Consider the following 17,065-nt stretch of genomic DNA (forward strand, 5'->3'; position numbering starts at 1 on the left):
GCAGAGGAAAAAAGCGCAGACCTGCTGCTCGTCTCCTTTGTCGGGGAACTGGATGCTGACGTCGTGGTCCTTTCGGATCTGGGAGATGACGGCCCCCTTGCGGCCGATAATCTTCGGATGAAACTTTGGATCCACCGACATGGTGACCTTGAAACTGCGCAGGGCCTGCGAGGAGACGGAGACGCCATCTTTACTGTCATACGTGTTTTTAGAAGTAGGAAAAAAAAGACGTGCTGATCGCTAACAGAACTACCACTTCCTGACTCTACTGGTGCTGTAACAGAATACTAATAATGTGGTATTTTCTCTGTTTCAATCATATTTTTCTGACGTTTTCTAAAGCTCCTGATGCGTAGAGACGATGAGGGAACAAAGTCGAGGCTGTGACGTCACAACTGAAACACAGAGGGAATCAGAAGTTCGTACCCGGTCCTCCTGCTCGGCCTGCAGCTCCTTCACCCTCTCCAGCAGACCGTGCTTGGCTCGCGCCACGTTGGCCGCCAGGCCCGTCACCTTGATCACGTCCAGCTGCTTCTCTGGCTGCGGCACCCAGATGTTCACCTGCACACACAAAACCCCACCCACACATGTGAAAACACAACATCCTCGGGGACCGCCCCCTTTTCTTTCTGAGCCGACAACGTGCGGCGAGCGGCGCTCAGCTGACCTCGTACTCCTCCATCATCTTCCTGATTCCGCTGCCCTTCTGGCCGATGATGTAGCGATGGAGGTCGTAGGAGACCTCGACGTCCTCCGTTATGGGCACCAGCGCCTGCAGGGCGAAGACGTCAGAGTGCGTCTTCGAAGGCGGTGATAAGGAAAAAAAAAAAAAAGACTTAACCGAACTGAAACGGCGCCTACCAGCAGAGCTGCTTTGGCCAGCTCGCACTTCTCTGCCCGTCCGGAGATGGCGATGAGGTCGCATTTGCGGGGGACGAACTCCGCCTCGGGACTGACGTCACCGTTCTCCTGCGGCGACGCCTCCTGACCTGCGAGTTCACCGCAGACAACAGATTCGAGCCGTTTAAAGGCTGCTTCTAGGACGTCGCAGCTCAGAGACGGAGAGAGAGAGAGAGAGAGAGTCGGAACCGCTTTCAAACACAACCCCACCCCCCGCCGCCGCGTTTCTAACCTGCGGCGCCGTCGTCTCTCTCGGGGAACTTGATTTGGACCTCGTGCTCCCGGGTGATGTGCTGGATGCGGCAGCCTTTGGGCCCCATGATGGCGCGGTGGTAGCGCTGGGGGATGGCCACTTCCACGCTCACCTGGGACTCCTGCGCACAGAGAAACAAGAAAAGCTAATTAAAGCGTTCAGGTTTTTTTTTTGTTTGTTTTTGGCATCCATTGAGAATAAACGAACATGTTTGTCTCTTTGTCTGAGGTGCTGAAAAATTAAGCTTCATCCCACTAAAAACAACCATTTCTTTAATTTCTCCCACTTAACTAGTCTTTCTACTAGTACTTTAACTAGTACTCTGGTTCCCGTCTCACCAGGTCCTCTATGATCTCCTGAATGCGCTTCTTGGCCGCCTCCACGCAGTCCTTGGCTCCCTTCAGCGTGACCCTCTGGCTGTTGGAGCCGGTGCGCGGGAAGCTCACGGCCACGCCGCCGTACTCCTCCGCCAGCTCCCGCAGCACCTGGCCTCGCCGGCACACGAAGTGGCGGTGGTGGCGGACGTCCACCTCCATGCTGTCCTCCACGACGTCGTCCTGCAGGAAGGGCCAGGAAACTCGTCAGAGGGCGGGGTTTAGGAAAGGGAGGCTTGGTTTTTAAAGGGATAGTTCAGAAAGTTTTGACGTGGGAAAAGGTTGTAAAAAAAAAAAAAAAAAAACGAACGCAGTTTGGAGACGATGTTTAATTTGGAGCGGACTGACGAGCTAACGGCTAACTCATCACAGCTGTTCACGCAAACCTCAACTTATAAACCTTTACGTTGCTATAAATGTCGGACTACGCCGCTAATTCATCACATTCCTGCTGAAAGTGCTACAGCCAGCTGCTGCTGCTCATACTTGCTCCGATTTCTAGGTAAATAAGTATGATTCAAAACTGACGGCGACGTAAAGGTTTACAAAATGGCGTTTGCCTAAAATGCAAGGACATTTCTGAAATCGGAGCTGTCTTAAGATGGCACAGATCTGACCTCGGATCAGCCGTTCGCTCGCCAACCCGGCGAGAATTAAACAGTTTGTCCAAACTGAGGTCCGTCAAAGAGCTATCCACAACAGGTAAGATGTTAATTGTTCATAAGCTTTGCACAGAACCGCACTTTGAACTATTTGAACTGTTTCTTTAAAAACAGAAAGCAATCAGTTAAACCAAAATGAAATCCTGAGCGAAAAACAGACGTTATATCGCAATAAAATAAACTTTAAATGAGAAAAAATGATGTTTAATAAATAAAAATAATGGAGCAGAAAACTAACACAACTAATATAAAACAAAAAAGCTTAAATCTACAGATTGTTTTTAATAATTTGAATCTAAAACGACTGAAGAGAGAGCTGTATGGATGTGTTTTTATTTAAAACAGGAAATCTGCAACAGGTGGAAGGAACAAGAAGGTAAAATCAAGCAAAAACGTAAGTAATGTAGGAAATAAAGCAAACAAAAAGTTACCAGGTTTTTGACCAGACTCTCCAGCTCCCTCTGGGCCTGGCGGACAGCTTCCTCCTTCCCTACAATGGTGATCAGCTCCTGCTCGGTGTCGTCGGGCGACGGGAAGATGATCCGGGCGCCCGTCCGGTCCCGCACGCGCCGGATGTTGGCGCCGCCCCGCCCGATCAGGAACTTGTGGTACTCTGGTTTGGCCTGCAGCTCGGCGGTGAAGTTGTTGACTTGCTGGAAGACGAAGACGAGAAGATAAATAAATTTAAAAAAAACAGGAATGAGTGTTTTGAATCCATCAGCGGACAGAACATCTCTGCTCCGACTGAAGCTGCTGTTACACTCCAGGAGAAGTCAGGAAGTCGGCTCTCGGTCACGTGGTTCAGTGACCAAACTTGAGCCATTTTGTTCTCATAGCGGCTTCGTTAACCGCTCCTCGACACGAGGCCCCGGGCCGGTTTGCGCCAGGCGTCGTGTGATTGGTCAGAAGTTTGTTTATGAGGGAAAAGCCGGTGAGCTCTAATGGAGCCGACTTTACGGCTGTTCCAGCAGAAACTTAGAAACCTGTGAGTTTAAAAAGACAGCGGAGACGCAGGCGGCTTGTCGCGGCTGCGGCGGCCTGGGAGGAAGAGCACCTCGGCCCGGGCGGCGTGGGGGAGACGTCCCCTTGGTTCGCTCGTTACTGTCCACCGTCTCAGTCGGTTTAATGAACACGTCTGGTCACGGTGAGGGAAGCAAACATCTGTACGAGGACAGGAGAGCTGAGAAGGTGTTTTAACGATTAAAGGTGCGAGCGAAAATGACCACGTGACCGCCAACCGACTTCCCGACGTCCCATAGAGCACTTCAGAGCGTTCGCACCGACCTTCTCTTCGGCCAGCTGCAGCAGCTGCTTCTTGGCCTTCTCCACCTCGCCCGCGGGGCCTCTGATGGTGACTTTGTCGGAGCCGGAGCCCTCGGAGGGGAAGTGGATGTGGACGCCTCCGCAGTCCTCCATGATGGAGCGCACCAGGCAGCCCTTGGAGCCGATCAGAGAGTTGTGCAGCTTGGCCGGGATGGTGACCTCCGTCTCCTTGATGTTGGCCTGAGGAGGTGAAGGATTGGGAATATTTTAGCATCTGAAACACATTTCTTAAATTAAAAAAAACAGTACAATCATTATTTTAGCTGATTAGTTTTAGTTTTTAGACGCAGGACGCTGTCATCTCACCAGTTCCCTCTGGATGGCGAGGACTCGGTCTCTGGCAGCCTCGCAGTTGCTCTTCTTCCCCGTGATGACGATCATCTCCGAGTTGCTGTTTTCCGTCGGCAGGTCGATCTTAGTGTTCGTCTCCTCGCGGATCTGCGGGCAGAAACCGTCACGGTTACTTTACGTGTCGCTCGCGTGTGCGCTCGCCGGCAGACCCGCGCTCGCCTCACCTTTTTGATGTTGGCGCCGCCTTTCCCGATGATGTTCTTGTGGAACTGCTTGAAGATGGGAACGGAGATGGAGAAGCTGTTCTCAATCTGCAGAGGGCAGAAATAAAAACGCCGTGAGTCGGAGCGGAGACGGGCGGGAACGGAGAGAGGGAGCGCGCGAGGTTGTACCAGGTCCGCGATGATCTTCTGCAGGAACTTGGCACATTTCTCCACCTCGTTCTTCGGGCCCCTCAGCTGGACGATGTCGCTCTTCTGCGACGGGTCAGGAAAGTTAATAATGACCTAAAAGCCAAGAGAGACGAAGGTAAAGGCGTTAAATTAAAGCCGAGTGGAAATAGGACCTTTTTACAGAACTGATAAAAGTGTTTCGAGGCAAACCTCACCTCAGGAAACTTGTCTCGAACTTCTTTGATCTTTTCTCCCTTCTGTCCGATGATTGTCCGGTGGAACTTCTGCTCCACGATCAGGTCTTTGGTGCGCTCATTTTCCTGGGGGAAAAAAAATGCGTTAAGTGTCAAAGAAACTCGTTTAGCTTCTACCAGAACGAGCCGCCTGGAACCTCCTCACCATCCTCTGGACCATCTCGATGAGCTCTCTTCGCGCCAGCTGCACCCCCTTCGGGTCTCCTTCGATGCGAACCAGGTTGCTTCTCTCGGAGTCCTGCGGGATCCTCACCGACACTTTGTACTGCTCCTTGATCCGATTGACTGCGGAACGGGAGGGAGATCGTCGGCGCGGCACAAGAGGAATAAAAATAAATAAAACAAACGGGGAAAAGAAAAAGGAACGTCTCCCCGAGTGTCTGACGTGCAAAGAAACTTGAAACTAATTCTCCGCTGTAAGGTGTCACTCTCTGATTCGACAGAAATGTGGCGAGTTTAGATAATTATCTGTAAAACAGGAGTTCGTAACACGCCCGTCTGTCGGTGCAACCTTGGGGACGAAGGGTTGGACATTTCCTCACTAGTTGGACGTGAAGCTGAAGGAGAGACGAGGTTTAAAACAAAAAGGACGACCTGCTACATTGACCCTGAAATCAATCGGGATCACCGTAGACCCAGGAGGTGTCCAGCTGAGCTCTTTAAAGAAAGGGGTGACCTGTGACCTTGACCTTTGACCCCGTGACCTAGAATTTAAAAAGGGATCATTGTAGACCCACGAGGTGTCCAGGTGTGAAGTCGGACATTTCTGTGATAAAAGCTCTTCATATAAGAGGTCTTTCAACAAGGGGATGACCTCTGACCCCCGTGACTTTGAAATCAATAGGGATCACCCTTTTCCCATGCGGTCTCCAGCTGTGCAGTTTAAGTTTGCTCAGACAGGAAAATGGCCACAGACGGACATGTCACCCGTTTAATAAAAATAACTTTCCTACAGAGGAAATTGAGTTTTGTACAAATAAATATACAAACTTGAGGCGTTTCTTTTGAGTCAGAAACGTATTTACAAGTTATTTTGAGGCTTTTAAATCACCGAGCAACAAAAATGCTTAAAAGGATTTATATAAAAACAGCTAAACATGTTTAAATCGATGTGTACGACGTGAAAACACGTGCTGTCCGGTCACTGCTTCCACCTGAACAAATACTTCATCTTGTTTTTACAGTACGATGGATCAGACCGGTGCTAAATACTTTAAAGATTATTTTTTAACTACTTTTGAGTCGTCAGCTCGTTCCCAGTTTGGAGAAAAAGAGGAATGACCACCTCCAAAACATCTCAAAACTTTAAAAATATTACTGCCGGAGTGTTCGCTGCGTTGCAGATATTTACACCACATCGTATTTGCGTCAAACGGACGTTTAGCGTGGGATCGCTAGAAGCTGCGACATGTCGTTGGCGGAGGCTGTGAAACTGATCCGGCTGTTACACCGTAAACGTACGATCTTAAAACTCTGGTAAAAAGAAATGCCGCGCAGTCAGATATGGAGGAAGAAAACCAGCTTCTGGATCAGCACGCCTGCTCTGAGAAAATAGAGACAAATTCATTGTTTCCTCCGACCACAGCGAACAGTTTGGAGCTCTGACGTATCTGAAATGTCAAAAACCCACCCTGACGTGGTCACTCTGTTAATCTTTGCAGTCATTAACGCGACTCGAACCCTCCCGGAGTCTTCAAAGACTTCCCTGAATAAAAACTTCTCTAAAAATAAATTTTAAAAAAATCCACAGCGAGCTCCGTCGGCGCCTTTAAATCCCCAACGATCCCAAAGGTTAGCAGACCGGCTTGTTTTTCTGCCGCCGTCAGCAGGAGACACAAATCCACTCACTGTTGGCGCCGTTCTTCCCGATGAGGTGTCTGTGGAAGCGTGGATCTATGATGACTTCGGTGTAGTCCATCCTCACCAGCTGGACACACAGAGACGGAACAAAGGTTTGGAAAAATGTGGCTCCACATTTTGTCCACAGTTCCCCTCAAACCTGGAGCGGTTTTAGTCTGTGTTCCTCTAAGTGTCTTCATTTAAAGGCTGAAGGAGATCTTATTTTAGGTGAGAATATTCAACCACCTTTAAATATAAAACTCTATAAAGATGCATCTTATAAGTTTCATTTTATCAATGCAGATTCTCAGATTAAAACGATAATTATAACCTACAGATAATATTAATCTCAGTTAACTAGGAGCTAAAATTCCTTTTTTTTTAAGGGTATTTCATAAACATAAACACTTTCCTGAATCCTGAAGGTTTTCAGTTTACCTAAAGAGGTTAAACCTGACCTAAAATATAACAACTTTATTGTTCATTTGTAATTATTTGGCTATGTAGTCACAGGAGTTTTCTTTAACCTTAAAGTTGTAAAAAAACTAGATAATCTTTATTTATAGAGAGAAATCACCTGAAATGTTGTCTAAAACCTGAGCTTTTTGAGTGTGTGTGTGTGTGCTGACCAGGTCCTGGATGATCTCCTGGATCTGGGCCTGAGCCTGCTCCACCTCCTCCGTCGGCCCCTCCAGACTGATGCGCTCCTCGCCGTCCGTGAACTCGATGTGAACCTGAAACCGTTAACGGACCCACTTAAAGAACCCCGCCTTCTCCTCCGAACGTCTGCCGCAGTCAACCTTTAAATCTCCCATCCTGCTTCCACAACATCCAATCAATCCAAAGAATTCTGCCGACGTCAGCCGGATTTTGCTCGGCCATTACCCGCGGCAGCTGCAGCGTGATCCGCCCGATGTTCTGCCCTTTCTTGCCGATGATGAAGCGATGAAGCCAAGCGGGGGCGCTGACCTCCACCACCATCACACTCTTGGCCTGAACACACACACAGGTAAGGTTCAGGTTAACACACGAGTCTTTTATTAAAAACTCAAGAAGGGTGTGTAACTGCAGCTAATAAAAAAACAAAAAATTATTTAATTACGGCTGCATTTGAGGAGTGATCTGTATGAAGTTAACCCCCCCACCCCCGCCCCGTCTCGGCCCCGTCCTCACCTTGGCGTACACCTGCGTGAGCGCGGGCCCCAGCTTGTCGGGCTCGCCCCTCAGGATGATGGTTTCCGAGGCCGAGTCCAGCGGCGGCATCTCCACCGACACGCCGGTGGCCTCCAGGATCTCCTGCAGGGTGTTGCCCTTCGGACCGATGATGTACTTGTGCTGGGACTTCTTCACCTCCACCGAGATGGTCGTGGTCTTCCTCTTCTGCGGGGGGGAACAAGACCAGAGGCCGGTGAGAGCTGGGGGGAGAACCCAAACCACGAGCGAGAAGAAAAACGGAGAAAGGCTCGAAGAAGCCGGCGTGGATTAGCAGACGGAGGAGACGAGAGGTGACCGCTCAGGAAGACCCATTTTGTTTTTGCCTCTCATACTTCTGCACTAAACAACATTAGTATTCCCATCCTGTTGTTCTCCTCTGAAATCCAATTTTCTCTCCGCATCGTCTCCGTCTTGCCAATCAAAGGAGCTCATCGAGTGTACACACACACACACTCACACACACACTTCCTCTCCGTGTTGGAACCATCCGTCTGATGCCTTTACGTTCGATCTCATCAGACAAACGAGATTTGGAAAATGAAAAAATCACAACTGAAAAACAACAATAAAACCCAAACAAACAAACAGATTTGTTTATTTTATGTCGAGGAGTTTGAAGGGATCCAAGGGGGCGGAGCAAAGAAGTGAGAAGCGAAACGACAACCAGGCGAGAAAAAAAACCCTCAGAGTTCCTCCGGTTCCACTAGGTGTTTTTCTAACTCCGTCACTGACGGTTCGTAACAGATTCTGAGAGATGGCAACACCCTGAATGTCTGTGAAGCATCCGAATAAATGAAGGGAAAACTTCATCTCGCTCACGATGAATTCTTCATTTAAAAAATGCGATTCGGGACTAAATTTGGGACTAAATCAAACCCTCGGGCGCACATGAACGGAAGAAGAAAAGAAACCCTCGTTTCGGCGCCCACCTTGTCTTCGTAGATGGCTCGGATGCGGCTGACCGCCAGGGCGACGGCTTCCTTCTCTCCCGTGATGACGATCTCGTCCTTCGGCAGGCTGGGCGGGGGGATGCTGATGCGGGCGCCCGTCTCCTGGCTCAGCTCCTGCACCAGCCGGTTGTGCGCTCCGGCGATGAAGGGGTGGAAGGCCTTCTCCAGGGAGAGGCGCTCCACCGCTCGCTTGTCCTGCCCGAGGAGGAGGACGACAAACAGGGCAGTCATGCCGGCTGTGGCGGCCATCGTGAATTAGACTGACCGCAGAGGTTAACTGGTTGTAGCGGCACAGACAGAGGTTAATCTCTACGGGGCGTTTCATTGAGATCCGTCCGGTGGTTTAAAAGATATTTTTTGCAAAAACCTAAAACAAGCCAACCCTGACCAACCTGCTCGGCCGAGATCAGAAGGATTTCGTGGCGAGCCTTCTCGATGCCCTCCTTGGTGCCGGTGATGCGGATGTTGGCGCTGGGGTCGTCGGGTCGTGGAATGGCGATCTTGGTGGCGGTCTTCAGCTCGAGCTCCTGCAGCTTCTCGCCGTTCTTGCCGATGACGAAGCGATGGTGCTCTTTGGGGATGGCGACCGTGGCGGATGCCTGGGGGGGGAGGAAGGAAAGATGTGAGTTGGCGTCACTCCGCGGTGGAAAACGACCGAGTTGAGCTGTGATATTATTAAAAAGAAACGAATGAAAAGCGTCCATCCGTTCCAAAGACGGCAACGTTTTTCCTGCAGTGTCGTGTTGATAACTGCAGCTTGGCTGAAGAAGTGAAGTTCAGAGCAGCTGAGGCGGAGATCAGCCTGAAAGGGGCCGCCCTCTGGGAGCTGACGGCCAACTTTCAGCTCCGCTTTTTGTCCTTAACCGACCTTTTTCTTTTCCAACCCTCTCCGAGTGTCTCTAGACTGAGTTATCAAAGACGAACAACTATGAGAGCCGTCTGTGTCCCTATCGTCGTTACATCCCTGATTTACTGGAGCGTCACATTCAAGAAAATCAAGAGTTCAGGGGTTCGCTTCGTCTGTCAGCACAAAGCCGAGCTCAGCGGGCAACTTTCAGACGTCTCCCTCATCTTTTAGAGATATAAATAAATTAAACGTAACTCCGAGAATCTGCACATTAAGCAAAGATGGAAGAGGGAGCTTTTAAACTTTCATCTAATCTGGTCCAACCCAAAATTTTAGCAAACATTTGGTCAGTGGAATAAAATAAGCACTTTGAACTTGCATATAAGCAAATCTTTAACTTTACGGAGTTTAAAACTTCTAAATTAAATAGTTTATCAGATTAGACAAACTGAAATTCGCATCACTGTCAAATGAAGGCTAATCAGAAGATTAAAAAACAACATTTACACCCTCAAAAAAAATCACTCTTTACTTGGCTTTAGAACCCCCCCCCTCCTTAAGGTGTGTGGTGGTGCATCGCTCGATCAGGATGAAGCACACTTTCAGGGTGTTTGTTGCCGTTTTTACCGGCGCCGCCACAGTTCTCCCCTTAGACCGCGGATGTCGCAGACAAGGAAACGTCGCTGCTAAACAGCAGGAAGTGCGACCAGAAGAAGAGAAGCTAAGACGGGCGTTCGGCTCTTTATCACAGACACGTGACAAATTATTGGAATTACCAGACAGGAAGTCGAAGCCGGAGCCGTTACAGCGTCGACCACGGGACAAGTTTTAAGTCCTGCCTCTCGATGTAAACAAACAGGACTTTGCTCTTGGTAAAATTAGGAAAAAAACTAAAAAAAAAAAAGATTATTGAGGCGTTGACTCTTGTTGGGTCACGTCCTGTAGCTCTAACCTTCCTGCTGCATGATCAAAGATAATTTTTTCTAATTTGTTTAGCTGTAATTAGTCATTTCGCAGACCTCGTCTACGATTATAATGCATGTTTATGTTCTTCTTACACAAACTGCACTTCTTTAAAGTCTGTAGAACCAAACTGGCTTGCAGACTTTCAATTTAATCATGAAACGGATCCGATTTTATCGGTACAAGAACATAACAGGCCGATTTAATCCCAAAACTGCGTCGGTTCACAGCTGGTCTGCGTTCATCCCTGATTCGACACAAATCAGTCAATATTCACGTCTTACTAAACACCAATCAATGACAGCATGTAAGTGAGGACTACAACAGCATGTTATGAAGGTTATAAGTTAAAAAGACATTTATTACGTGTATACAACGCCTTATAACATTATTTAAAAATGAAAGGGCCTGATCTAACACACCTGTTTCAAACGGTTAAAATACCTCCTCGGCTCGTCATCGAGTTCTGCAGAAGCCCGGTAAAGGCTCCTTTATTTAAATCAGGAGTGCTGGAGAAGATAAACATCTAAAACATGCATGATCGTGACCCTCCTGGTCTACAGTCCACAGAGATTTACTACACATGTATTATGTTTGCAATTAATACCGGAAAAAACTCCTTAGACAGCCTTTAATAATTGAACTTTTTTTTTCCCTTCCTCTGACTCCAGAGCTCCAAAATGTTGAATATTTATACAAGTGCAAGGATTCGTTTACCTGCGTCTGCAGGCGAGCTACGATTTCCTTGCGAGCCTTCATAACCGAGTCCAGTTTCCCAGTGACCATGATGGACAGGCCCTGGTCTTTGGCCAGGGACAGCTCGATGTGCGCGCCGGTTCGCTGCATGATGTCCAGGCACACCTTGGCCTCCTCTCCCTCCCCAAACTGGCTGTTGTCCTTGTAGCGGCGCTCCTCCAGGGGCACGTGGAACACCTGGTTGGAGGAAAATCAGAGTTCCTGAGAAGCGTTTGCTTTTTTTTTTTAAATAAAAAAATCGTATCGGCGTGTTTAAACCTTTCCGTGTGTTTACCGCAGTGGCTCCGTTTACCTGGGTGATAACAGAGGCTTTGATGGGCCTGATCTTGCTCCCCCAGGCCGAAGCTGGCTCCCCGGTTTTCTCCCCTGGTGCCCCCTTCTCCGGCAGCGGAGGGAAGGCCTCCAAATAGGTGGGAATGTAGGCCTCATCCTCCGGGACGCAACCTGGCCCAGAGGGGCCGAGATAAAGAAAGGAGAGAAGGAAAACAAAAAAACACAGGAGGATTATGAACTATAAAAATAAAAACTCTGGTGGAAAGACTAGAAGTCAGTCAAAAAGACAAAATAATAACAGAAGAAGAAACGCCACCTCTCTGATTCCTACAAGTCAGGAGAAATTTAAACGATCTGGTTTTTATCAGAATCCAAAATGATTCAAAGCTAACCTCAAGTGAAGAAAAACGCACAACAGATTCCACCGTGTCTTTATTTGTTAAACAGAAATTAAGCCAAATTAAAAACTGCCTCCATCTTTGCTGCTTCCTCAGCTGCAGTCAGGAGCTGCTGATCAGACGTATCGATGAACTGATCGCCTCCATAACAGCAGCAGTTTGATCGCTTCGCTGCTCCGGAGCGGACAGGTGTGTGTGTTAACACGACGCCGGGGCGGAAAGACATCAGCAATGACCTCAGAGAGAAGCAGCTGTTGGGAGGGGTCAAAGGTCATTTCCGAACAGAGAGAAAGATTCTTCACGTTTCAAACAGCCGCCTGTCGGCCCGGGAGTGGAGGTCGCAGCAGATTCACCCCGAGGTCAGACTGTGCAACGACCAGAGAAACTCTACAGGCCTCAGTTAGCAGGTCAAAGGTCAAAGGACATGACAGGACAATCAGAAGAAGACGGAACATGTTTGTCTCGTCTGGAAGGACTGCAGGAGAAAACCTCGTCTCTCTGAAGACAACATGGCCGCCCGGCTGAGTTTCATCTGAATGAAACAGAAGACTTCTGGAACAACGTCCTCTGGACCAGAGTGGACATGTTTACCCATAATGCACAGCGGCACGGCTGGAGAAAACCAAACAGCAGCTGTCGGCACGGTGGTGGAGGGCTGATGGTTTGGGCTCCTCGCAGTCACCGAGTCGACCCTGAACTCCTCTGGAGACCAAAGGACTCTAGAGTCAAACGTGAGGACATCTGTCCAACAGCTGAAGTTTGGACCAAACTGGGTCCTAAAACAGGACAATGATCCACAAACAGCAGCTGCTCTACAACAGAACGACTCAACGAGAAGAGGATCCAGGTTCTGGAACGGTCCAGTTAAAGTCCAGAACCTGAAGAGAGCCGAGCAGAACCTCAAAGAACTGAAGCAGTGCTGTAAAGAAGGAGTGGGTCAAAGTTCTTCTACAGCCATGTGACTGATTGTTATCGCAGCTGAATCATGGGGTGGATTTAGTTCTTTCACACAGTTCTGATTAACAAGTAATGACTCCGTGGAATCTGTTGTGTGTGTGTTTTTGTTCACTTGAGGTTAGATTTGAATAATTACACAACCTGTTAAAGACCGGGTCACTTTCTTACGTCCTGATACATAACCCTCCCCCATTACTGCACCTCCCTCAGAAATAAGAGAACAAACAGGAAACGGGAGGACGAGTCTTTCCTAACACAGGATGGAGGGACGTTACCAGTCATGTCCTGGTCTTTGAGTCCGCTGCGGTGCTCCTCAAAGCTCTCCGGGGTCAACACTGCCACTGAGCTCATGGTTCAAGACTTATTCCACTTATCCACTGAAAACAAGCACAGGCGCATTACAAAACAAAGCATGAATGAACGAAAACCTTGATATGTCAGACGAAGCAGCCAGCTCTTGGACACGTCTCTTAACGTCGACGACAGGGTGATCCAGCTGCGAAGGTCATTAGGAGCACGGGAGAGGTCTCCTTCCCTCTGTGCTCGGCTCCGAGCCCCAGAAGGACCTCGCGCGCCTCTGTGGCGTCGCAGCGCCGCCCCGAAGCGCCTCGCCACACCTGAGATACTCCAATTAACGCGTTAACAAACACGGCGAGCCACAAAAGCCTCGGAGGGGGTGGGAGAATCGGAGCTCTATCACAACACCAGGAGCGTGTCTGAGGCTAAAAACAACCGCCGCCGCCGTCGACATTCTTCTGATGCACCGTCCCCGCGTGCATCACGGCGTTCTACCAGGAGGGTTCCTCTGACACGGGTGGAGACGCACAGAAACGACACCTACTGCAGCGGTTCACGTTCCATGTTCTCCATTAATCTTTTTTTACTTGTTTTTGTGTTGTTTTCTGCAGCCGAAATAATACCAGAGCTGCCTGGAGCTAATAACTCTCAACGTGAGGATGGTTTCGTGAAAACAGAAGTTTCTTTTTTCTTTCATTTCTTGCAGGATCATAACTCTTGCAAGCACAAGAGTGACTTTGCATTATTATGACATGTTCCGGCTAAACGCATTCCCCTGACACAGTACCGCCTGCAACAATCATAATATTAAAAATAAAAAAACAATCAGATCTGGATTATGCATTCATGCCGGTAACCCGAACTCAACACGCATCCGAAGCGCGCAGCGACGCCAACTTTAGGCTGCGTAAATAAATGAGCGGGATCAGTCAGAGGGGCTCGGTTCGACCCGGTCCACCAGTTCCCAACTCACCTGCGAAAGGTCGATTGCCAGAGAGTCCGTCCAGTTAGCGGCTACCGTCGGCGCTTCAGCGTGAGTGTGTGTTTCAGCTCCTGGGAGGCAAAACAACAGAGAGGCTGAAAGTGAGCACGGTATATCAGATGGATCTCCAGCACGAAGGCTGGCTTAATGTTGTAAACACCCACACTGCGCTGCACCTTACATTGTCTGGATATGATTCACAATCCTTTTATTTATTTTTTAACCCCTCCACCCTCCTTCCTCCTCAGCTCTCTGCGATTAAACACTTTCTAGCTCAGGAAATTTGAGGTGGTGGGGGGAGAAACGCTAAAAAATACTGCACTGCAACAACAAAACTGACATCCTCTGATTTCTTTTTGTTTTTCTCTCTTTTTTGCCTCAGAGTGAAAAACTCTTCAAACCTGCGAAACACATCTGAACATGTCCAGCTTTTATGTCTTCACTGTAAGTCGGTTTAATTGATGCAAAGTCGCATCGAGAAATCCCAAAACAAAATGAAGTTCAGTGTTAGGAAACCACACGGGACTCTTCAAAAGTTACAGGGGGACCATATTTTCTGGACTATAAGGCGCACTTAAAAGCCTTCCGTTTTACCAAAAAACGACAGTGCACCTTATATATGGAAGAAGTTGTGGTGTTTTAGTCCGACTTTTGTTAAACTACAAAGCTGCACCGCTCAAAGCATTAAGGCTCAGTTAGAGTCGCGCACGGCTCCGCTAAACTCTGGATAAGATGAACGCCGAACACAGACACCATTTTTTCCGACCCGAGTCACGGCAACACGTCACCGCACATGATTACGATTACCGACGTGCACAGCTTCTGACACAAATTTTACGAAATGACTGTTCGTTTCCTCTTAATACCACCCCCCAACCCTTTGCTTCTGATTCAAGATATAATCAGTTATCACTAAAACAGAGAGTGGTTTCTGGTGTTTAAAAGCTGTTCTTGATAAAAATAAAAAAACACAAAACATCAAATAAATATGGAACCACTACGCCAGTGGTGTCCAGTCCTGGTCCTGGAGGGCCACCATCCTGCAGGTTTTAGGTGTTTCTCTGCTCCTGAGCAGGTCTTCAGGTTCTGCAGAAGCCTGATAATCACTCAGTCATTTAAATCAGGCGTGTCGAAGCAGAGAAACATCTAAAACCTGCAGGATGGTGGCTCTCCACGACCAGGACTGGACAACGCTGCACTACGCCACCTACAATAATGTTTATTTTATATCGGAAAAATGAAGCAAAACACAACTGGGTAGAAATAGTTTGCATCACCTGATGAAGGCATTAAAATCCTACTCCAAGTTAACTCTGTGCAAGAGTTTCATTTAGTTTTTTTGGGGGGGGATTTGTTCATCCTTCAACTGCGCTCTGATTTTAAAGAACAGATGTCTATATATATACACACACACACACCACATTATATATATTTATTATGTTTCAAGGCAAGAAACACATCAGACGCAGCTTTTGGTTCATTATAACCCTGAACGACCTGAAGCATTTCCGACGTGAAAGAAATCAGCCGATCAAACAGAACCATCGGTCTGCGATCTGCGCGTGTCGAAGAAATCATTAAGGGCTAAAATTAGCAAAATCAAACTCATTCCATTAGCGCCGCTTACTCGAACAAGAGCTGAACGGCAACAACTGAAACACAGCGAAACAAAACTCGACAGAGGCGACCCTGGAAAATCAGAACCCCAAGATTTGCAGATTTCATAAACCCAGCACAGCAAACATTTCAACTAATAAACTGAACCTTTGTTAAAAAAATAAGGGTCATTTTGAGTATTGTGGCATCAGTACATCTGAAACGAGTTGGACGGGGTCATGTTTATCGCTGTGAAGCGAGTGGTTTAAAATACAACTTATTTTCATAACCCCAATCCAGGGCTGATTGCACATGGAATGTCTTATAATTGGACCCTTTTTTTAAAGAACCAGCAGCTCATTTTTCTTTCCATTTAATGGCTTTCTTCGTGTTTTATTATTGCTACAAGCAAGCCTTGGTTAATATTAAGGTGATGGGGATAAAAAGCAACCAAATTAAAGAGAAAGGGGTGAAACAAAGCGCAGCAGCTCGGAGAGAAACAGCCCGACATGCAGCCCGGACGGACGACGCGCTGCATGGTGGGGTCCTGTTAGCATCTCGGCTAGCCGCCGCCGCCGCCAGGATGAAAACCCTCCACTCCGAGGGGCTTTTCCACGCCGTGTTAGCCCGCTCCGCCATGCTAACACGCCGCGACCTCAGCGAGGGACGATTAGGCGCAAGGACTTTCCGATAATCGGCTAAAAAGCAAGCCCTGGCGGACAGATAACCAGCTCCAGCTCGTTAGCTCTGGAGGGAGGGGGGGTGCGCTAACCCCTCTGTCCGTCCCCCCACCTACTCCCCCCCGCCAGCTCCTTCTCCCTGAAGCTAAACCAATCCCGGGTTTTTGTCGCCCCCGTTGCCGAGCTCCGACTCCGTCCACCGTGTTTGTATTTGAACGTTAATTCGCAGCTGAAATAAACACGAGAAAGCCTACCTTTCAGAGAGAAATGTAGCAGAGGGTGTGCGTTTGACAGGTGACGGTGTAAACACAGATGTGATTGGTTTAGGAGCGCTTCCTCTCTCGGTGTTGTGCCGGAAAATGTACCCCCGCCGCGACGAGACCCGACGTACATTCGTAGGCAATGAATACAGCAAGTGGTGGAGATTCTTACTTTGCCATAGAAAGCACAAATTATATATATAAATTATGAATAATTTTGTCAGATAAAAGTGTCATTACCCGTACTGAAAACCAGGAGTCAGACTGTGACGTTTGATTTTATCTCATTTGCGCTGAAAACAGGCGCGTTTGAAAGGCGCCTCCACCGACGGGGTTCCTTTTTTCAGCACAACATCGGCGGAGTGATACGGCTGTGCACTGTGGCCAATGGGTATAAAGCAAATGCCGCAGTATCTTTGCGCATCGAGCGCTTCCGAGTTGAACTGGATTCGCGTTTTATTTATTTATATATATATAATTTTGGGGGGGTCTCCGTTTTCACGGATGAGACGTATTTAGAGGCGGTGACCTTAAACGCGGGATCCTGACGGGGTTATAGGAAAGCGGAGGAGCGCGCGGGGCTGTTAGCTGCCGCTGCGTCTC

At 48.4% G+C, this 17,065-nt stretch overlaps 1 protein-coding gene across 1 annotated transcript in view; it reads right to left on the reverse strand.

Moving 5' to 3' along the window:
• Positions 1 to 16,603, reverse strand: part of hdlbpb (high density lipoprotein binding protein b) — a 21,353-nt gene extending 4,750 nt beyond the window's left edge. Inside the window, exons 1-24 of the mRNA XM_017438967.3 lie at positions 16,457 to 16,603; positions 13,918 to 13,997; positions 12,923 to 13,024; positions 11,312 to 11,463; positions 10,981 to 11,196; positions 8,846 to 9,052; positions 8,433 to 8,648; positions 7,462 to 7,668; positions 7,174 to 7,281; positions 6,918 to 7,022; positions 6,298 to 6,376; positions 4,595 to 4,734; positions 4,411 to 4,515; positions 4,196 to 4,309; positions 4,028 to 4,114; positions 3,819 to 3,950; positions 3,474 to 3,692; positions 2,621 to 2,842; positions 1,492 to 1,710; positions 1,133 to 1,274; positions 862 to 989; positions 668 to 772; positions 427 to 561; positions 22 to 165 (exon numbers count right to left, since the gene is read on the reverse strand). Of these exons, the coding sequence (XP_017294456.1) occupies positions 22 to 165; positions 427 to 561; positions 668 to 772; positions 862 to 989; positions 1,133 to 1,274; positions 1,492 to 1,710; positions 2,621 to 2,842; positions 3,474 to 3,692; positions 3,819 to 3,950; positions 4,028 to 4,114; positions 4,196 to 4,309; positions 4,411 to 4,515; positions 4,595 to 4,734; positions 6,298 to 6,376; positions 6,918 to 7,022; positions 7,174 to 7,281; positions 7,462 to 7,668; positions 8,433 to 8,648; positions 8,846 to 9,052; positions 10,981 to 11,196; positions 11,312 to 11,463; positions 12,923 to 12,998 (3,258 nt within the window). The 5' untranslated portion in view covers positions 12,999 to 13,024; positions 13,918 to 13,997; positions 16,457 to 16,603. The remainder of the gene's footprint in view (positions 1 to 21; positions 166 to 426; positions 562 to 667; positions 773 to 861; positions 990 to 1,132; positions 1,275 to 1,491; positions 1,711 to 2,620; positions 2,843 to 3,473; positions 3,693 to 3,818; positions 3,951 to 4,027; positions 4,115 to 4,195; positions 4,310 to 4,410; positions 4,516 to 4,594; positions 4,735 to 6,297; positions 6,377 to 6,917; positions 7,023 to 7,173; positions 7,282 to 7,461; positions 7,669 to 8,432; positions 8,649 to 8,845; positions 9,053 to 10,980; positions 11,197 to 11,311; positions 11,464 to 12,922; positions 13,025 to 13,917; positions 13,998 to 16,456) is intronic.
• Positions 16,604 to 17,065: the final 462 nt, after the last annotated feature.

The sequence above is a fragment of the Kryptolebias marmoratus genome, linkage group LG7 (assembly GCF_001649575.2).
Source record: "Kryptolebias marmoratus isolate JLee-2015 linkage group LG7, ASM164957v2, whole genome shotgun sequence".
Taxonomy (NCBI): domain Eukaryota; kingdom Metazoa; phylum Chordata; class Actinopteri; order Cyprinodontiformes; family Rivulidae; genus Kryptolebias; species Kryptolebias marmoratus.